Source organism: Protomyctophum bolini (assembly GCF_963924005.1).
Source record: "Protomyctophum bolini genome assembly, chromosome: 5".
NCBI classification, from domain to species: domain Eukaryota; kingdom Metazoa; phylum Chordata; class Actinopteri; order Myctophiformes; family Myctophidae; genus Protomyctophum; species Protomyctophum bolini.
The window spans coordinates 23,663,735-23,686,494 of NC_137866.1; the positions used below are offsets into that span (position 1 = coordinate 23,663,735).

The following is a 22,760-nucleotide window of genomic DNA, read 5'->3' on the forward strand; positions in this document are numbered from 1 at the left end:
TTGGTCGAACATGCGCTGCTCTGTTAGGTTAGGGTTTGAGGTAGGTTGTTGGACCAATGACTAGTCTGAACTAAGTACTGCACCCGTGTAGCGTTAAGTCTGACATCCCAATAATCTGAGTCACATTACCCCCCCCCCCCCCCCCCATTGTTATTGCAATTTACGAGCTGTGTTCACTTCCCGCGTCTTACTTGTAATATCACCCACTAGGCTACTACTCCTAGTATTTAGCATGAGTAAATTTTGCCTTGAAGAAATCACTTAAATCAGGTCACAGCAGTGACAGGCAGATTTTCACAAGCCTTCGAAACAAGAATTTAAGGAAAGCAAAAGCGGATTTTTTCATTAAAGTAATAGAAGATGCAAGGGGAAATGGGAAATTTCCTAGTACATGGAAAACGGCTATTGTAACAACCATCTTTAAGGCTGGGGACCAAACAAATGTGGCAAATTATAGACCAATCAGTATTTTACCTATTGTGTCCAAAGTAGCTGAGAAATGGGTGGCCCAACAACTGACTGCTCACCTGAACTCGGACCACAATCCTTTGCACCCACTGCCATTCGGCTTTCGCTCCAACCACTCAACAGAAACAACTAACTGTTACTTTCTGGAAGGTGTAAAGTCAGAGTTAGACTCGGGTGGCATAGTGGGCGCAGTATTTCTGGATCTCAAAAAGGCATTTGACACTGTACACCATCAGGTACTTCTGTCAAAGCTCTCCAAATTTAATTTTTCTACAGAGGCAGTCAAATGGATGCATTCATATTTAGCAAACAGGAACCAAAGTGTTCGTGTTGGTAGTGCTCAGTCAGCATATCTTAACTGTGGCATTGGAGTTCCTCAAGGATCAATACTGGGCCCTATTTTGTTTAGTTTATATATAAATGATCTGCCTTCTGTCTGTCCAACTGTCTCCATACAAATGTATGCCGCTGACAGTTCTTTATATACATGCTAAAAACAAACAACTAGCAGAAGACAAATTAACTGCAGCCATGGTCCATGTATCTGACTGGCTGAGGAACTCATGCTTGCATCCGAATACAAAAAAAAGTTGGTATGTTTTTTTTCACGGAACTCCACAGACCCTGACAGACATTCTTATTGAAGGTAGTAGTATTCAGGTAGTATCAGAATTAAAATCTCTTGGAATTACACTAGACTCAAACTTTACATTTAAAAAGAATGTTAAAAATGTAGCCAATAAAATCAAATTCAATTTATCCAATTTCAGATACATAAGACCATATCTAACAACAGATGCAGCCAAACTCTTCATGCATGCTATGATTTTTTCACACATAACCTACTGTTTCACAACCTGGTCACAGACAAATCAGACAACTTTAAAACCCATAGAATCACTTTACAGACATTAAAAACACTGGATCAAAAGCCCAACCGTTACCACCATTGCCATATAGTTCAAAAGTACAACTTATTTAATTTTGACGGCTTTAAACACTTTGCAGATGCCTGCCTCATTTTTAAGATCTTAAATGGACTTGCACCTCCACCACTGAAACAGTTCATAGATCGAACGGACAGTGGTGGCAGAACAACAAGGGCAACTACCAGAGGGTACTGTAAAGTGCCAATCAGACGTAGTGTGTTTGGTAAAACAGTCTTCTCTGTTAGAGCCTCCCATTACTGGCACAGTCTCCCTACAGAATTAAGAGAGACCTCCAACAATCTGACCTTCAAATTCAACCTGAAAAGGTGGCTAAAAACAACTCAAATCTGTAATCATGAGTAACTAACTATCAGCACTACTTGGTATTTACCACCGGTGTCATTTCTCACTTCACTTACCGTTGTTCTGTCCCCTGTACCATGTCGATCTGTTCCTGTATTGTATTGTGTTTCTGTATGGACGTAGTGTTGGGTGCTTGCACATATGCACACATGGCATCAACGCATGGTGTTGTGTGCAGGCACACTAGACTTTTCTTCTTTTATCTGTATTGTATTGTGTTTTTGTATGGACATAGTGTTGGGTGCTTGCACATATGCACACATGGCATCAACGCATGGTGTTGTGTGCAGGCACACTACACTTTGTCCTTTTTTATCATTCATTTTTTAAGAGCCTGCCCAGGGACTACAGATGAAATTTAGCTTCGGCTAACTCTGGCCCATTTACATTGATGTGAAAACTGACATGTTGATTAATGAGCTTTGTCCCTGTCAAATAAAGAAATAAAATAAATGTAGAGGAATTGGCATGTAATGTTTAAATGTAGTAACAAATACAACACATACATTACTTTTGATAAGCAGTGTGGTTGTGTACTAACATATTTGTCCATAACCTTTTCAACACCTCTCCATTCGCCACGGCATAGCAAAACCTGAATAGATAATCTGAAGTTAAGTGCATGTATGATATCGATAAACAATAAAACCAACCCCAGTACGTGACATTTTAAGTCACAATACACCTCATGTGTCCTTTACATTCCAAAGAGAAAAGAAAGAAAGAGACTTCAGGAGTAGTTAAACGTTTAAACTATATTTTACAAATCATAATAATTGTGTACTTGTACAAAATCACAAACATTACAAGAGTAAAAAAAAATTAAGGCAAGAAAAAAAGCAACAATTTTGAACTGTAGCCTATAGTACTGCTGCAGTTATACAATTTGAACAGTTCCAGGACCACTTGGGAGTGCAGCGTGAAGAATACTCACTACGAAAATCAAGTGAAATTCTCTATGAGAGCAACAAACATACCTCTTCATAGCATTTTATTTGCATATTTTTTTAATAACAAAAATCTAAACTAAATAATACTATATGCTGGCTTGAGTATGAACCACTCTGTTCAGTGTCACTCGTCAAAAATATATATAAGCTAAATATCTTCAAGCTAACAGCACATTGCAACACACTGTTGGCTTGAAGGCTGATTATTTTCAGCATGAGACACTGTACTGTACTACGGACTACAGAGTATCAATTACGCTTACGCTGTAGAATGAAATGCTTAAAATTAACTTCAACTACTGAGTAATACATGAGTTGAATACCTTTCTGCACAGCATAATATAAACCTACTCTCAAATACAAACTGTTGTACCATTCCTTAAAAGGTATTTAAAGTACGCCAGATGATTTAAACAAACAATGTAGTAACTCACATGTAAAACAATGAATACAAATCTTCTTAAACTCAACCAACTCAAAGTTTGTCGAATACAAAAATGTACATATCTGCTCTTCGGCTGCTTTGCTTTTATCTGAGCAGTGGAGATGCAAAGTAGTTCCCTTGATGAGCAGCAGCTGTTACTGGTTTGCTCCTGCTCCCAAATCTGCAACACACAAAACATACATCACAATCACTTCCAAACTCCAAATAAAAATAGCCAATCTTCTTCCTTTTTTGTTTGACAGGTTGAAAGTAGTTAACCTCTGTGAAGTTCTTAAGCTCAACCTCTGAAGTACTTCAGCTCAAACGCTTATGCCTTCTAAAACCTAACCTACGGTTTTCTGAAAACTTTCAAGTTCTTATTTTCAACGATATCTGTTAACATATATAATATATAAAATATAATTCTTTCATTTCCACCCCTACTGGAAGCTGAGAAAGGAGGAGCGTCATCTCAGTGTTTACCTTGGTGTCAGGGAGGACATCATGCGTTGTGACAGGGAGGTTGAGGAAGGGGTTTTGCAGAGCTGGTGTTCTGGGGTGTTGACAGGCCCCAGCATGCTCATAGAGTCTACAGTAACAAATAAAAACACATTAATACTACGATGTGATTTAGAAGCAGATATGCGTGTACAGTACAGTAGATTACATCTTCAATATATCACCAAGTTTATATTTGTTGTGGCTTACTTTTCATATCTGGGGTGGCATAGCAGTTGGCGTTTTCAATGATCATGTCATCCCTATTTCGCTGCATGTTTTCCACCATCACAAATTGATTCCAATACTCCACGGGCAGGGACAAGAGACGCTCAACAACCTTAACAGAATGATAATCATAACGAAAAACAGAAATTGCATTTTAGCACGTTGCTGCCCAATTCCCTCTTCCAGCATAGTCCAGAACCAGAAGACACATTTTCTCAAGCTACAAGTTCTGCACATTAAGAGCAGTTCAACATTTAAGAAGCATTATGTTAAAATATTAGTGTCAATCGACATGACTGTATGATTAGGGTGCCTTTAGGTTGTTAGTAGCATTCTCTCACCATAGCCTGTCGTTTGGTGTCTTGCAGTATCATCATGGGTTCAGGGTTAGCTACTGAATGACCGACTAGCGTTGGTCCAAAAACGCGAGCCAGATTGTTGATGTTCATTTTCGTGTCCACACTCTGAGCAACTCTGAAAAAAAAATTCCTCTTTTAACCAAGCATCGAGTGATTATTTTGTCAATTTCAGTCTCCAGTAGTTTGAAAAAAAAGGAAAAAAAAGACTGGCAAAACAAAAAAGGCATAATATGACTCCCAATATTGCTGTAAGATGTCCCTGGGACTCATCTAAAAGACCATACCTGCATCCCGGGACTCATTACATTGAAAACCCATTCACATCACTGCCACCCAATGAGCTAAACCACTTCCAAATGAATAGAACATTAATTAAGCATGAATTAGTTAATTAATTAATTAATTAAGCAAACCGGGGAAGCATTCGTGTAATTTAGATGGTGGTCCACAGCCAAATACATTGGGGGGGTCCTTCTTTGCATGAAAAAGTTTGAGACCCACTAGCAGAATATAGCCCAGAAGCATGCAAACAATTGAGTTAAAAGGTTTGCTTTACACACGCACTAAAACATTCATGATTTTTTAATAGCCAACGTATAAACTAATGCTTTTAACTCAAATCTAAAATTACACAGATTTAAATGACAGGTTAATTAACTTGTATGCTGATATACTAGGTGAGAGTTCACATCACATATCAATGCTTCATTCATACACATCAATGGTTCAGAATGGATACCTACTTTTGGAGGTGAACGATCATGAAAGCCAGTGTATCCCTGTTAGCCTGTGGTAGCTCACCAACAGTCTGGTACATTTGAGCTATACTGTTATCATCATCTTCAATCTCTGAGGAAAAGAAAAAACAAACAAATTCATTATCTGCCCGCTATCCAACCGCATCATCCTATTTATATTAATCGCACCATCCGCCAACCAAATCCACCATCTCTACTGGCTTGGGACACCACAATGGAAATATACGAGGGCATAACTGATAACCCAACTCACCCGTTATCCAACCTCATTAATTATATCATCCTATTTATATTAACCGCACCATCCGCCAACGGCAACCACGGCTAAATCCGCCATCCGCAGGTCTCTAGTATTGTATATATTGAATGTATACAAAAGACTAACAAACTGGAAGATCTCACAGAGTAGACACACACAAATAATAAATGTATTAAAAGTAATTATAATCAGTGTTTTTCTTGGATTCTGTACATTTCCCATCCGTCTGCCTGGAAGCTGAGGCAGTCAGCCTGCTCAGCTACACAAGCCTGACCATTAACATCAAAGTGATATTATGTAAACCTACTGCACCGTAAGTGAACAATCCCCAAACTCGTTATGTTAATTGTTGTCTACTTGAAAACTTTCATTTTTTATGACATCAACTCATCACTCATGATCACTCTGCCATACCTGCTGCTTCCATGAAGGCCCGGTTGAGGCGGAAGGTGACAATGGGTTCCTTGAGGTTTCTCAGGAAGTCCTTCAGGAGGCCAGTGATGGCATGGATATCATCAACCTTGCTGAGGGGTGGAATGGTCTTGCCACGCAGGAATTTCTCCTTCAGCTCCTTCACTGTGCGCTCAGCACCAGACAGACGGTACAATCCAGTCTGAGAGCAATAGAACATAATCAAACTGGTTAAGGGGGAAAAGGTAATGTGACTGTACTGTATCTCTGGGTACATGCATGGTTGCTGCAGCTGGCTACAATGTGGCATTATGACATCATAAACATTCTTCCCATTTCCTTTTTATGTCGGTTTTTCCAATATGCCAGCAAAGCACGGCTGCAACAAAGAAATAAACTATGCAAACGATGGCAGAGAATGCCCCTTTCGGAACCCTAGTTTACCGTTTCTGCATTCTGCATATACCACTCTTGAGCCCATCTGCCGCTGCTATGGCCCAATGAGGCTTTGGGTAGTTGTAAACAGAATTCAGTAGCCTAACGGAGTGACAAATGTTAACCAACTGCAGTGAATTGCAAGATTATCTACCTATCGAGCATCAAATTGGGGTAGAGTGACCATATAAGAACCGCAAGGTTCTCAGTTCGAACCCAGGCTCCCCCAGAGTGTCAAAGAGTCATTAAGCAAGACTCCGAGTCTGAACCCTGCCTCTACCATCGGTGTGTGAATGACTAATGCACAACATTCAACGAATCAGACCCTTCCTCACCCAGGACTCAGCCCTGCTCCTTCAGTCATACATCAAGCATGTAAAAACTTGACTATTGTAACTCCCTCCTTACTGGCCTACCGGCATGTGCACTTAAGCCTCTCCAATTGATCCAAAATGCAGCAGCCCGCCTGGTTTTTAACCAGCCAAAATTCTCATGTCACTCCCCTTCTCCACTCCCTCCATTGGCTCCCGGTCGCTGCCTGCACAGAGTACAAAACTCTGATGCTAGCATTCAAAGGTATGGCACCGCCATATCTTGCAAGTCTGATCGCTCGGCCGCTCTCTGTCCCCCTCTAGCGTTCAGTGGCATTTGCGCCCCCTGGCGAGGTGTGCAGTTTGATTTGAACAAAAGTAACCCTGACCCTCCCCTGACAGCAATAGATACTGGGCTGCCTGCGGTCCATTGTTGCATCGTTGTTGCCCATCCCAACGACCCTCGGCTGTAGAAATGCTAATATATGAGTGTTTACATGGGGCCATCACCTACCTGCCTGGCACGTACTGTATTAAAAAAAACACTGCTTGCCTCTGTGCGCTCCTGCTTATTCTCAAATGTAACTGTCAAGTGACGTTTATGGAAACTTTAGGGAGAAGTCTTTCTTGCCTGACTACGGCACACACCGTATTCGCATTGGTACGCCAAGAAAAAAATATATTCCACACACACGGTTTCAAATACATTGTAGCAGCTGTGCGTGTGGAAAAAGTATATAGAACACACGGTTTCGAATACATTGTAGCAGCTGTGCGTGTGTGGAAAAAGTATATATACTGTATATATTTAGTATATCTAGGTGTGCTCTGGGAGCTTTTGGCTATGAAAAGTGCGCCCTGGCAGAAAAAAGGTTGGGAAACACTGCTGTAGCTAACAGCATAGGAAAGTGTGTTCACAACTTCACACATCACTGACTATTTCTGGGTATGGTCCTTCAGGGCTTGTACTGTGACAAACTGACTGACTCCACTCCTTCAGGCACTTTGATTCAAAACAACACTTTGTTTGCTCTGGGTAAGTTCTAAGCAGGTAGTAATAGTGTTCACTTACTTCGGCGTAAAGTGACAAGCAATATGTTGCCCAGCCCTTTTTCAGTTGCAAATTTGTGTAAAAAAAAAAAAGGTCTACCGTCTAGCAACCAGGGACCTCAGACTAAATTTCCCTGGACAAGCCTGCCATCTCAAGCAAGGCATAGACTATTAGACATGTACCACTCACCTCCTTTAGCCCCCGTTGCTCAATCTCCTTGACGCAGTGGATCACCAACTCAGGAATCATGGGGGATTCGAGTGGTGCATAGTCTGCAAGGGTACCCTGCATAGCACCCAAACAAGCAAAACAAACAGACAGGGCCGTATATTATTATCATCATCAGGACCGTATATTATTATCATCATCATGTTATCTTCTTTGGGAACACACACACTACTACATAATACAGTCAGACATACATACATACCTTGTTAACCTTGACAGGCGTACCAACCACGGTGGGGATGCACGGGAGAGGGCAGCTCTCCCGGCACTCGGGATGACTGACCACTCTGCAGTCACGGCACTTAAGGGATACCCTCCCAAACTTGATCCTCTTGCCACAGGGAACGCAAGACTCTGGCTTGATAACCTGTGGAATTGAGAAATGTTGTGAAATTAATGCAATCCAGGCAAGACTGGTAGTAGGTTCACCTACCTAGTACAATTTGACTGGGTAAATGTTAAGACCATACTTCTCTAAAACATGCGGCACTGGCACACCAAATACTGAATTTGTCAGGTGAAACAGTAAACTATCCAACAGAAATCTGTTGGTTTGATCAAGGGTAGAGGCATTATGGAGGCAATGAGGCATATACTGTACATAGCACTCCCTCTACTACATTTGCTCCCGTCACTGCCACTATTTCTGTGCAGAGAACTTTGGCCAACCAGAGAGAATGTATGTACATCTTGATCTAGTAAAGATAAAGAAATGTTTCTCTGCAGTGGTCAGAAAGTATTTATTTCCCAAGTGTCATTAAAGGTCATTGCAGACTGAAAATGGCTGTAAAACCCATCAGTCTGCAAGGACATATAACTCTGTAATTCGGAGGGAGAAAAAAACAATAATCTTACAGTTTTTGAAACAAACTCATGATGGCGGATTCCCCCATTGCTCTGTGGAGTGCTGGGCTCAGCTCTCATCTCTTGTTTGTTTGGCTGTTTGAAGAAGTCCTCAGATGTGACAGATTCAGAGTCCCACTCCATTGCAGCTTGAACAGGAGAGAGCAGAATATTAGTTAAGAGTAAGACTAGATAGAACATAGGAGATATTGAAGTTATTCATTCCAATCTCCAGTTGGGAAATGGTTGTGAGTGAGTCCATGCACGTTTGTCAAAGTTATTGACATGCATTCATGCATCAGAATAACAAATATCCAATTCAAATTTGCCATTTCCAACCACAAATAATGATTAAATAACAACACAAAAGTAACAAGTTACAGTTAGTGGTACTAGGCAGCAGCATTGCAACGTAGTCGCTCACATTTCGTTTTTTCCCTCTCCACAATAGTAAAAATAGCAAAATGTTTTGCACTTTAATGTGCTACAAGTACAAATACTAAAGGAAAGAAATATTAACTCACCTTTTAACTCGCACGTCTTTCTCCTGCTGCGAGTCCAATAGGGATTGGGAACAGTCTCAATAGTAGAGACTGCTTCAACGATTCCCCCATTTGCAGGCATTGTCACTACAGTCTTTGCGATGAGGGACTCATTTACCTACAACCAATAAATGAAGAATTGGAAATTTACAAATGATCAATCAATTACATCTAGTTGCATCCCTAAAAAAACCCCCACAAAACTATGTTGATGCATTTCTGTCAAGTAATTGACCCAGATGGTCAATGATGACCTGCAGTGATTCTGCACCCAACATACCCTGTCTGATGTTCTGCCTGTAGAACAAGACCTTTTGGAGGCAAGAGGAGGGCCGTCAACATGTCTGGAGGAACGCTAGGGGGAAAAAAGAGAGAATAAATCTCCAACAAACCTGACAGACACCAAAGCTCTTTAGGAAGAAAATTCAACACTTTAGTTAACATACCCTCTTCTGTCGTTTTTTGAGTCGCACCGTCCTGACTACAGAGGAGTCCCAATCCTGTAAACAGAATACAGATTAGACAAACTAGAAGGTAATCTGCATTCTTTCTTCGTACCGACGGATGAATATGAAAGAGGGAATATATTTTAGATTTAATTATGTTGAAATATGAAAAATGTACTTACGAGAGAGTCATCTGTTTTGTCGTAGCTGATGTCTGACAAGATGGAGGCAGACTCATCTATTCTATGAAGTCTATGAAGAAGAAATCGGATCATATGGGTTAATATCATCCATTTCAAATTATTCTAAAAAGATTTTTAAGCAGCAGGACAATCAGGACATCACATCATCTTTCAAAACTAAAGGACGCGTGTGTGTGCATGTTCATATCTACCGTCGGCTGGTGTTCAGGTTCTGTGCTTGCTGAGTGCGGGAGTTCAGGAATGCCAGCGCTGAGCGTTGCTCATCATTCAGCTTAATGCTGTTTGAGCCAGATCCCTCGTTTATGAGAAGATCTCGAATCAACTGGAGCTGACGATCCTTTATAAGACAAATACACAAATTACTTCATGTGGATTGTGGCTGAAAGGACAACATGCCTAGTGAGTAGTGACAGACAAAAGTTAACACTAGAGTCCAAGTCCAAACATACCAGCTTCTCACAATCAGCCTCCGCCTTTTGCCGCCGACGGATCTCAACATCCACTTGATTGCGGGCGTGTTTCAGTTTGACCTCCAGTGCTCCTCGGTCACTCTCTGCTTGTGCGAGGACATCCTTGCAGGAGCCCAGGTCCTGCTCAACTTTCAGCCACTTCTTACGGGACGATTCGAAGTTCAACACCATCTGAATGAAGTCTGGGAGAGCAGGCAACAATGAATTAATGTCTAAAAGATGGACCAGCTAGACATGTCTGCACAATCAAATCCTCAATGTCAATGTATCTATTTCTAACAAAGTGTGTGTACAAAATGCAACAATTACAGTTTATTAACAATTCATCAAGACATAACAATATAAAATAAATCATTGTGAAGTAACCTTAATGCCACATTCACATGGGATCAGTAGACGGCAAACCAGAAGTCATTTTAGTGGACGGGAGCAGGACGATATACGGAACAGGACAGCACGGCAGCCAGAAATATTTAACATTGTCCACCAGGTTGCCATTTGCCTGATTCCCCTATGCCACAAAACAGCACTGAAGAGCACTGAAATTCGACCCACCTATTTTTATATGTTGGTGTTTTTGCATATTACTGTATATTTGCATGTGACCAAATGTTCTGATGAATTGAAGATGGGGGGCCCCAGTATAAACAAGCAATTATGAGTTTCTGGGCGTTTAAATCCTCTTAGTTTCGGGACTCGGGACCCTAGTATGAGTACGAAGCCCTACTCTCCTTCAAAACCGCTCTTAAGAGCACTTACGGGTGGCTGCAATTCGACCCCCCTATTGTACTCCCCCCCCCCCTTCATATGTTGGTGTTTTTCCATATTACTGTATATTTGCATGTGACCAAATGTTCTGATGAATTGAAGATGGGGGGACCCACTATAAACAAGACATTGTGAGTTTCTGGGCGTTTAAATTCTCTTAGTTTCGGGAGTCGGGACCCTAGTTTACCTTTCTGTATTCGGACCGACGTCCCACATGTTATGAACAGCTATAGCCACTATAAACAGAAACTTAACTAGCAAACGACCTTTGTATTGTCCTCGAACTGTGCTTACTCTACAAACTGTATAATGTATTGTATACAATTTATGATTGCACATCAACTAGATAATGTACAATCCAAAACTTACGGGGTTCGACGTTCTCGCTGTTGAGCACGTTAATCTGCGATATTAACTGCTCGTATAAACGGCGTAGATTCAATGCCGTGTCCATGGTTTCCTGCTAAAAAAACAAATAAAATACAACCCAATTATTGATATTGACTCAGTAAACGGGTAAAATACGAACCACATAAACAACGCAAAACAAACACGAACAAAGCATACATATACAACAATGGTTAGGCCTATAAATAATTAGCACACGCTAACGGCTTTAGCAACGGATCTTCAAGTAACGTTTAAAGCCGGGACCTTCCCACGGAACCGTTATTAATGCACACACACGACGACTCGAAACCTACACGATGTAAAAACGAACGTTAAGAGTATTAACGGCGTTAGAACATTACATACCGTCTCTGAAATGCCAATCCTCCACGACTTCAGTGTTATAAAAATGTGTTGTGATGATCGACTCTCTCTTGTACAGGAAGAGTGCCTTTTGAATCACTCTATCTGATCTGACCCTGTTCCTCTTCCCTGTTCTGATGTGATTGTGATTGTGACTGTGAGCCTGGCCTGAGCGCGTCGCATTTCAAATGTATCCGTTTAGCCAATGAACAGCGTGTCGCCGTGCGTCTGTCTGCGTCATAGGTCTGCGCAGCGACGTGAAGCCAGAGTTGTTGTTGGTTTTTGTATGGTTGTTGGTTTTATTTTCTGTTTCTCTGGTGTTTGTGCTGATTAATTAGCTGAATTATTTGTACCATATTTCTTGTTAAAATAAAATAAAATGACATAAAAGGAAACAAGCAAAAAAAGAATGAAAAAAAAGAGGACGAAAGAGCGACGCGACAGACAGCGCCCCCAAGAGGAAGAAACAAGAAAGTGGCTTTTGAACAATGCAACACATGATGAGATGGAGATGTTCAAGTTAGCCTTGAGTACATATAATTTGGCCATTAGCTGCTGTCTGTTTGTATTTGTAATACACTCTTATAGCTATTTATTGCTATTGTATGCTATCAGTGACCGTAGGCCTATGTCCGCCACTAGCACTATGCTTTTCCAGAAGAGAAATGTATCCTTCAATATAATTCAGAAAAATGAATAATGTAAAACACGGAATGCTTTTTGCCATGTTGACTGCTAAACAGTCTACAGATGAGCTTTCCTGAGTACAATTTCCGAGCAAGGTATCAATCAATGGATATGGATTGGAAATAAGCGGATGAATGAACGAAAATCACACGCAGAGAGAGAGAGAGAGAGAGAGAGAGAGAGAGAGAGGGCTCAGAGGGGGGAGAGAGAGAGAGAGAGAGATCACTAGCCCACCACCAAGCACAAACTTGCCAAAGCGGAGGATGCAGAACAGAACAGGAGGTTATAGCTGTCGAACGGTTTGTAATTAAAGGTGGTGCTTGTTGCGGCCGTGCAATGATTGCCACAACTCAACAGAACATGCCCTCCACGGAGCTGGTATGTAACTATCATTTTTTCCCTTGTTTATTTTATTTTATTTCTTGTATTCTTTTTTTGCAATCTTCAGATTCCAAATGCGCTTTGCGTTTACAAAGCAATAATGTGTGTGTGTGTGTGTGTGTGTGTGTGTGTGTGTGTGTGTGTGTGTGACGTGTGTGTGTGTGTGTGTGTGTGTGTGTGTGTGTGTGTGCGCGCGCGTGTGTGCGTGCAGATGGTCTAGTGTTCTGCCTAGAATTACTCATTTTCTCATATCTGCACAAAATCAATACATTTTTATCTTTTGTAGTATGTCATTGCCACCAAGGCACTTGCAGTCCATTCAGAGTTTTCAGTCATTGACCACCTCCTGGACATAAAAGATGACTTTGTGCACTGCAGTGTTTGCAGTGATAGTAACTCGACGTCCAAGCAGGCAGTCACCCTCCACTCTTGTTTGACTCTTGTTCTCATTATCTCCGATCTGATAAGAAGCTGACAGATCAGCCGACTGCGCGTGTCAAAAATATGGCTCAAAATGACATCCTGCGGTGTTGTGATTTATTATACTGTTGTCCTGGCAAGACAGACCAACGACTATCTCCCCCGGGTCCCTTGCCTACACATATTTCATTGATCCTGAACAGATTTCGCCAGACATAGATATCAAACATTAGCCTACAATTTATAATAAACTATGAAAAAGAGGTTCCAAATTAATTTCGTTACATATCAGCCTACAAAGTATAACATTGTTTCAACCTCCTCGTCTACTGCTGATATGTGTTATGCTATCTTTATGTATGTAGCCTAGATACATTTTGTATTTATCTTCTTTGCTCTTCTTGCCCCCCGCTTGCCTCTTAATAACAAACGATGGGGCTTGCACAACAAAACGAATTTCACCTTCTTTATACACCTGTAAACCTGTGATGTGACAATGAAAGTAGTATAGATTCTGATTAGGGCTTGGGTAGGGATTATTGCTTGATCCCTGTTGAAATGTGTCCATTTATAACTCAAAGAGTGCACAAATGTAACCACCAAATGGGCCCATAAACTGTATAAATGATAGAGAATATAAAATAAAATAGCCTATCTACAGGATGGACCAATTCTGAAAAGCCTGAACGATGACTAATCTATAAATCATGAAGCCTGCATGGTGATTGGCTTGATAGCCTACGCTCTATATGCATTTGCTTATAATGTTTTTTTTAACTGTCCATGATGGTTATTTGCTGCAAGCCAATGTCCACAGTCATGTTTGATAGTGTGACACACATGGCTCTTATATTTTGCACTCAAACTTTGACATCATGGTAAGATCACAGACAATTAAGAGTATTATCCTGCAGCAGAAATCTCAAGACCACATGAAGTTGTATGTTTAAAAGACAATGGACAATCCATCTTAAGTCTTAAGGACTGTTCTCCAATCAATACCCTTTAGTGAGTCAAGCAATTAATGAGGCAAACCTCATTTGCTTCTTTTCAATAAGTGCTTTCTTCTTCAGGAATCTATTGCTAATTTACAGGTGTTTCTGCTGGTGAATAATATATGCATTTGGGCTCATAGGTTTCTACTGTTATATTTGGGATTTTAGCCCCATTCTGCTATGCTGATGAATATTGAATATATGCAGCAGACCATGTGGGCTAGCCACATATTATGATGGTGTGTTACTGAATTGTGGAACTTAAAAAAGAAAAATATCACAATTTACTATCCGGAAACCTCAAACTCTGAGGAAACTGTACGGAGGAAAAAGAGTTAGGCTACCTACATTTAATACATTTTTATTTTTGATTCGTTTTAATTTGAGATTTTCACATATGATGTGATATATTATGACAATATTTCACAGTGAAGAGTGAACGTTTATTTTGTGTAGTGTATTTTATTTTATGTGATGTTGCTATACTTTATAAAAATTTGTAAGAGAACATATATACCAGTATTCTTATTTGCCATATTTTACTGCAACTCTGTGCCATGTTTTCCATACCTCACCGGCTCACCCACATACTGCATGTTTCACGGACATTTGTTTCCCAAGGCAGAAACTCGACCACATTGAGAAGCGGGACATGTTGCGAATATAGAACCCTTTTTGTACTGTAATTTGTTAATGCGTGATGGGAGGCATGAAAAGAAAGAGACAGTATGGCCTATCTATACACACATAGCCTTGCAGCAGAGGAGGCTATAGCATGGTTCCTTTTTTGTTTCATTTGACTGAGGCTTGTGCTGCATTGTCTGGCATTACCCTTGAGGGCAAAAAATCTGCCCGCTTGGTCCCATTCAGTATCTTTACCACCTACTGACTTTTTTCGTAGCAAGGAAGAAGAGAAAGGGAACAGTGGTGGTGATATGGTGGGTAGGCGCACAATAATTCATGTGGATGTGACAAATGACAACCAAGATATAAATCAATATCAAGCTGTGGTAAATAATTGACTTGGGCAAGTTGGTTAACAACTAGGCTATTCAAGCCAAGCTTAATCCACAATCTCCACTAATAGTAAACTCCATTTTAAATGAGGCAAAGAGAGACATTGGCAGGTCAATACGTATTCAAGGGGAAAAAATACTTGCTATATTGTGGCTATTATGTAAGGATATACGCCAATAGTCACTATATGTTTTATTTTACCGATATCCTGTGTTGCTGCTATAGTGTAAATATCATTGCCTGTTTGAAGTGGTTTAGACTAGAGAGGTAGGCCTACTGTATGCAGATTAGAGTCAGCATCTCTGAACAGTATGGTTTCATTGGTTCCCTGATTCCCTGCAGAATGATTTATTGTGGGATTCTCCTCGCCTCAACTTCAGAAGTTAATTTATTAATTCTAGCATTGCTTGGAACCTCCACAGCACAGCTGTATTGTTTGTGCACAGTGTGTAGTTTGAGTAATTGCATTTTGTGTGGTTGCTTTTATAGTGGCAGAACGGAATCAATACACTTAGATGTGTTTGATTTTATGCACTTTGTTTACGAACAGGCGATCCAATAATTTCAATTTTGGGCGTCTTTAATCTGAAGAAGGTTTCTGGTCAGATAAGCATTTAAAGTTATAACCTCTGTCGGTTGCTGAGTCTGACTTTTGACTACAGTACTGCCTGCATGGGTTGGCACGCTTGCAGATGGACGTTCCCGAACCTCCCGAACGATATCTGTGTTAAGGATAACACACTGTACTTATATTCACTCAAAGACTGTTAATAGATTGACATATTGGCATATAAAAACAGACATACGTATATTCATCCACACTGTTGAAGGTCTGTTGACAGACCGTATTCATTCAATGTTTAAAGACTGTACACATATCCACAATTATGTTATTTGTTTTTATAGTCCATTTTTCATTTACATTGTACAATGTGTACATTTACATTTATTCATATACTGTATTTGTATCATATTCACTCATTCAGAGATCCGGTGTAGATATATAGGCCCAGCAGCTCAGCATTTTATTTTATTAATTTCTTATTTATCTTACACTTTCATTCCAAAATGGGTAGAGCCTTTGTGTTCGGCCAAGAATACATCATACACATCCCAAACACACTGAAAAGAATACTCTCCAATGGCCAGTATATCCATGACACCAACCATGTCTCCTTTTTAAGCTGCATTACTAGTATTAATTGTTTCCCACTAGACCTTATTCAACTGCACACTTATCGATAGTCTATTTTGGCTGAGTGCCCAAACTCGTAGGAGCTCCCTTGCTATAGGGCTAATGTTGAGAAAGAGTTATCCATAAACATAAAGATCTTTATTTGACATTCTTGTCCCCCTTTTGTGCTTGGTTAACACCTCATCAAGACCTCCTCCTATAAGGCTTATGGGATCAAGCAGGCTGCATTGGGATAGACAGCTTGCAGAGGAAGATCTATCTGTTATTCATGTTTGATCTGGCTCAGCAGAAAACCTGCTATGAGATATTCACTAGTCCATCAGGTTGCTGACTGAGACAAGCTCTTACTGTCACGAAACCCGATTCTTCATCTGTTCACCTGTGCCAGCAGTTTATGCAAAATTATGTGCATTGCGTTTTTCAACAGAACATCTGTTATTTTTGGCAAGTGACACGGTCAATCCTCAAAGTATAAATGATTAGGTGTTGGATTCCTACATGCATTGTGTCGGCTCAGCTCGGCTGCTCTCTCTGTGTTCACACCAGGGACTCTGTTCATCTTATCTATGCCTCATTTGCAAGTGTGACAAAGCCTCCTCATTCCACCAGTGCGGGGTTCTCCCTTTCTTACAACGATATGACCTTAATTGGAAGTGTAGTCTAATTTCTGTGCACAGAGGAGTTGATGCTGCTGTGCCTCCTATTAGGAAGGATGATGTTGCGCACCGTAATTATAGGCAGGACTCAGAAATGAAAACAGTGTCTGTGGCAGAATCAGCCAAGTGGAGGGATTTCATTTAAGATATTCCCAGTCTGCTATATGGGCTCCATTAGGGCTGAGAATTGGAAAGGATCTGGCATGGCCGTGTTTTGATGTAGAGAGTGAATCAGATTTTTGAGCGGTGCCTCCGCTCCATTATGCAGCTATGTGTGTCCCTATGTATGTTGTCTCTGTGTCTGCCCAAGCATGGACAGCTGCAAAACCTAAAGTGGCCAGTAGAGTGTAATGATAAAAAGGGTGACCATCTCTAAAGGGACTTTCAAACGTGAAGCGACATAACGTGCCTATAGTTCATTTTCAATGAGACGTGCGTTTTTGCGCGGAGCAGTCGCGGTGCGACAGCGCAAGCGTATTTACGTGAGCGCGGTCCCATGAATTTGTTGTTTTGTGCACACGCCCACGACTCACCAGACCTGGATTCAGTTTAGCTTTTTTTTACGCTTGCGTTATCACGCCCCTCTTGAGAAAACCTGTAGCAGACCTCTCGTTGATCCAGGCAACAATGTGTGCGTTCCTCGCTTCCCGTTTGAAAGACCCTTACCGTAAGGCCTCTAGAAGTCTCCATATAAACCTTGGGGTGTGCAAAACCTAAAGTGGCCAGTAGAGTGCGGCACAGAGTACAGTAGGAGCCCTGGGGGTCTGGATGTTCCGGGGACCCCCCGGGGATCCCCGCACGGTAACTCTGTCATTTCTCGACCGTTTCGGACGTGGGGCGGCCCGTTGGGACCGGACTGGCGCCCCGGTACCATTCTTGGGGGTCTGGATGTTGAGCACAGTACAGTACAGTAACTATAACAATAAATGTATTGTTGCACCGCTCAGTTCACACAGGTGTTATTTTCTGGTATTTGAAGCAAGGCATTGAAGTTACAAAATGGCCTACAAAATGGCCTGTGTGGAGGCAGGCAATTTGAGACATTTTATATTAATATGCATAGAAATTGCTTCGGTATAGTCTGACTTGTGTATTTGTATTTGCGCTTCACTTCCACCCAGTGAAATTTTTGGTGGTACAATCTATTGTCACACAATGTATTATGACGTGTGATACTCTCCCCAGGCTGCATGGAATACCTTACATAACCTTATCAGATGGAATAATCATGGCAGGCCTCAGTACTACAGAGATTGTGTGGTAACTGGGAGAGCGAATGAGATAAAACCCAGTGCTATAAAGAAAGACAGTACAGAGAGCCTGGTACATCAATCGCTTGCCCAGCTCTTGTCTCCACTACTGGGAGTTCAGTTGAAACATTAGAAGATGTCTCTGCAGGCACAGCTGGCTCGCCTGGCTGTGCTTTTAATGTGAACACCTTATGAAGCTGCAGCTAGGGACCTCTATTAAAGATGAGACTTTGGCCACATAGTCCCATGCTGAAGGCCAGTCGATATATTACTGGGCTCCTGTCTGTTTTTAACACATTTTCAGTTTGTAAGTAAATCCCCACAGCTTCAGAAACACAGGTATATGGAGGTTCTTTTTTGCTGAGTGCCTGGATTTGTGAAAAGGTGCATTGAGCATTATTGATGAAGACAAGAAATGTCTCCTCCGGCTGTGATTTGACAAGATGTGAATGCCAGTGCCCAGAGTGCCTACTATTTCAGCAAGTGTATCAACATTTGACAATACAATTGCCAAACAATTCAGCACCACGTTGGCTGTGATCTGAATTGAGTCTTTCAGACAAATATCATTATGGTCTTTGACATTATGTTTGTTAATTTATTTTTCAATCAATCAATCAATCAATCAATCAATCAATCAATCCACCTAAGTATCAAGGCTAAGGGCTTCATGTCATATGATCATATGGATAGAGCATAGCCCGGCATAGGAGTGCATTCAAATGTGTGCACATGTAATCTATGTCGGCAGCAATGTAATATAATAGCCATGATCCAGAGACAGTTGGTGTCACCAAGGGACACCGGGGCACAACAATCTGTTGACCTGCCGTTGGTCCTTTTCTACTCTCAGAGGAAGGTGAATGGGGCAGGCGAGGCTGTGAGAACGGATCCATAATGAAGGTTGAGCTTTATGGCTGCTCTGTGATTGAGCTCTCACACTCCAGTGGGCGCGAGGCCCCAGCCGTAGCCGTAGCAGCCTCTCATTATGAGAGGAGCGAGCGCCGCCCGGGACTGGGACACAACCATGTATGATTGTGAGGGATTCTGTCCGTCGAATCTCATACCCTCATACTCTCTATTCCCTTTGATGATACAAAGGAATATAGAGATTTTGTATTTTCTCCTCTGCTAACTGAAACCCGAAGCTATTCAGTATATACGTTGTATGTTTCACAGAATAATATATTTTACAGCACTCCCTTTTTGTGCTTATTTTTACGGTAATATCAAGAACTTACTCTATATCAGTTTAGCGCATCTTGTTGCACACAACTCTCTGACAAAGGCTTTTTCTCAGAGGCATATATTTTAACTAAGCACCTTTCAAGGTAATTGTGTACCTCCCTGCCACACTACACTAACTGTATACATTATGAATCAGGTGAAATAAGGCAACTGTGGGAGCATGAATCAGGGGGAGAAAAAAAAACCGAAAATGCAGCGTGCAATTAAAGGTAGAATTTCTCATTGACAAATGTTCTACTTTAATATGCTGGACTTTATAGGCAAATTAGTCAATTTCTGTGGTAGAGAAAACTGGCCTCAATCCCCCAGGCTTACAGTACTGATGCGCCTGTCACAGAGGAGATTCCCAACTGAAGCATGGAAATGATGCAGCACTAATGTTCTCTCCCTCGGCTGTGCTCACGCTCTCACACATACTTAAGGCCTATTCATACTCCAGTTTGAGGTGATACTTTATCACCTCAAACTGGACTATGTATGGGCCTTGTGTGTGTGTGGGTGTGTGTAATCTTGTGTTCTGTTTTTTTTTCTGTCAGGACATGAGCAGTTCAGGTGGTCCACCGCGGAACTGGAAGGGCATAGGGATTGCCATGATAGTGATACTGGCTGTCATGTCACTGGTTATACTGTCCGTCTTCATGTTGACCCCTGGTAAGACGAAAATATTGAAAACACGTGGGTAAAAAGGATAGAATAGAAGAATTCGAGGGGAAAAAAAGTAGGTGTGTGGAATGATGTTAGCAGGAAGACACCTTGTATACTGGTGGAAAGAAAACCAGATGGTTTCAAGGAAATACAATGTAGCTGGATGACAAATATTATAATATAGTACCAACAGTACTAGCATTCAACATTATGACAAAACAAACCCAGACAGGAATAAACAAAAACTGTACATTGATAATAGCAATGCTTTGGCTTTATGTAAATAGTGCATCCTTACAACCCTCTGGACTGTTTTCTCTTTACCATACCAAAGATGAATCTCATCTGTTACTCCGTTCCCGTCTCACCATTGAGGATCTGGAGAGTGAGGATTTCAAAGTCCATGACCCCTGCATGACATGGCTGAATGGTAAGACCCTGCATGACATGGCTGAATGGTAAGACCCTGCATGACGTGGCTGAATGGTAAGAGCCTGCATGACGTGGCTGAATGGTAAGAGCCTGTGCTCGTATCGCATATATCTTTTCTACGTCCGAGCATAGACATGGCAACGCCCCGCCTGCCTCTGATTGGTCTACTGACAGAGTTTCCTCCATGGTGGAGGATACATGCTGGATAATCTGCTGCTGCGCGAGGTTACTCCGTGGTGGGAAATAAATAAATAATACAAGTAAGATATAATACAAGACTTGAGAGAATGACATCTTGGCACGCGCGACAGTAACTTTTATTTTTGTAGAAGAGGCAAACTAATATTGTTTATGCCATTGGCCTGTTCATTTGTATACATGTGTAAACTTGAAACATTATTGTACTGTAAAAGGGTCTCTTTTCCCTTGATCTTTTCCTTTTTCAGTATAATAGTATTAGTTTACTAATTACTAATTAAATGAATACCTTGATCTTTATCTTTTCAGTATAATAGTATAAATATATCAAAGCAAACGGCACAAACAATATTAGTTTGCCTCTTCTACAAAAATTTAAGTTACAAGTTACTGTCGCGTGTTGCCATATTATTTCCCACCACAGAGTGTCCTTGCATCTAGGAGGACAGGCAAGACGGGCAGTGTCGGTAGGCCAATCAGAGGCAGGCGGGGCGTTACCATGTCTATGCTCGGACCTAGAATAGATATACGCGCTCGTATCACATTTTCCACAACAACATTATGCATGCTTGTCAGTGTGAATCAAATGTAATGGTCTCACCTGAAACTAACTAAGCCTCGGATGAGCAGAGGTATTAATTGAATGTTGTCCCTGTGGATGTATGTCATAACACAGATCTTTCTTGTCCCTGTCAGACAATGAAGTGGCTTTGCGCACCAGAGAGGCACACATCCTGTCATACAGCCTGCACAGCAACCTCACAGCCACCTTGCTGGACAACAGCACCCTGGTGAGTCAAGCCTTATATTTCCTATATTCAGCTATAGTGTAGACTTTTGTCCTAACACAAACTTTAAATGCCATTGACAGTAATGGAGAATTTATGTGTCTGAGCAAATCGGCTATTTCTTTCCTACTTATTTTTACTTATCCTCTTCGTCCCGGTTGGGGCATAAGGCCGCAATCATACATATTCTTTCCTACACCATTGACAATGAATGGAGAATTTACGTCATATGTAGACGAGAAAATCGGCAATTTTTGTCCTACACAAAGATTAAACTTCCTGGGGGCGCCCACTGGCCAAGTGGTCCAGGCGCATGCCACATAATAGGCATTGGCCCGTTCATGACGACCCTTGCTCTCCCCTTCTCTCTCTCCCTCTTTCCTGTCAGTCTTCACTTGATACTATCAATAAAGGCCTTTAAAACAAATCTTTAAAAAAAGATGAAATTCCCATTGACAATGAATGGATGATGTACGATGATAAGAGCGCCTCTCACTTCACACAGGGGTGATTTTTTTAAATGTATTATCGCTCACCGTCTGTCTAATCTTTTATTCAAAAATAAGGTATTTTTTTACAAACAACACAGTCAAAATTAGTACAACAAAATAATAAATGAGTAATAAATTAGCTTTAGATCTGTACACACTCTGACGTTAAAGAACAGGTCTCAGTATTGATTGACTCATGTATGTGGACAGCTGGACAAATGGACTGGTCAATAGAGAGGTGCTTCCAGATGGAGAGTGAATTTAGGCAGTGTGTTACACATTTCACAGATTATAGAAAATAGTACATGCATCAGCTGAGTGACAATATCAGCCCTGCTTTTCCCCTTTTTTTGAGCACCCAACATGTGGCTTCATAGAGACTTTCATTTTCATTTTGAATGCTGCCTCTGTGTGCCACTAGCAATTATGTGGGTCTCTGCCGAGGCACAGGGTTGCGTGTTGTCACGTTGGAAAGATGCCTCTCCTCTTTAGTGTCTCCTGAGTTAACATTTGGTCTAACATCCCTGCAGCATTAGTCTTTATATACCTGGTTGCAAATCTTTGCTCCCATTTATATTGTTCTGTATATATTTTTTCCTGTCTATTTTCCTCTGGCTGCAACATATTCTACCTCAGTAACCGAGGCAAGATGCAATTCCT

General features: G+C 41.2%; 2 protein-coding genes across 3 annotated transcripts in view; one reads left to right on the forward strand and one right to left on the reverse strand.

Annotated features, from left to right (window-relative positions):
• Window positions 1-2,495: 2,495 nt before the first annotated feature.
• On the reverse strand, window positions 2,496-11,829 carry racgap1 (Rac GTPase activating protein 1). 2 transcript variants are annotated; one of them, XM_080764580.1, is made up of 17 exons: window positions 11,701-11,829; window positions 11,314-11,407; window positions 10,156-10,358; window positions 9,898-10,043; window positions 9,686-9,755; window positions 9,504-9,557; window positions 9,338-9,412; window positions 9,040-9,175; window positions 8,528-8,664; window positions 7,875-8,039; window positions 7,634-7,729; window positions 5,651-5,849; window positions 4,963-5,068; window positions 4,202-4,334; window positions 3,843-3,972; window positions 3,618-3,723; window positions 2,496-3,315 (listed from the first exon to the last, which is right to left on the reverse strand). In XM_080764580.1, exons 2-17 carry the CDS (start codon window positions 11,396-11,398, stop codon window positions 3,240-3,242), a joined length of 1,917 nt encoding a protein of 638 aa, XP_080620706.1. In that variant the 5' UTR covers window positions 11,399-11,407; window positions 11,701-11,829; the 3' UTR covers window positions 2,496-3,239. The 2 variants fall into 2 exon arrangements, with proteins under 2 accessions (XP_080620706.1, XP_080620707.1); XM_080764581.1 differs by having other exon boundaries at window positions 11,314-11,404; window positions 11,701-11,826.
• Window positions 11,830-12,720: 891 nt separating this feature from the next.
• Window positions 12,721-22,760, forward strand: part of LOC308314902 (inactive dipeptidyl peptidase 10) — a gene marked incomplete at both ends in the record, with an annotated part of 29,755 nt that continues 19,715 nt past the window's right edge. The window contains 4 exons of the mRNA XM_080762686.1: window positions 12,721-12,762; window positions 20,083-20,197; window positions 20,526-20,621; window positions 21,518-21,612. Coding sequence (XP_080618812.1) covers window positions 12,721-12,762; window positions 20,083-20,197; window positions 20,526-20,621; window positions 21,518-21,612 — 348 coding nt within the window. The remainder of the gene's footprint in view (window positions 12,763-20,082; window positions 20,198-20,525; window positions 20,622-21,517; window positions 21,613-22,760) is intronic.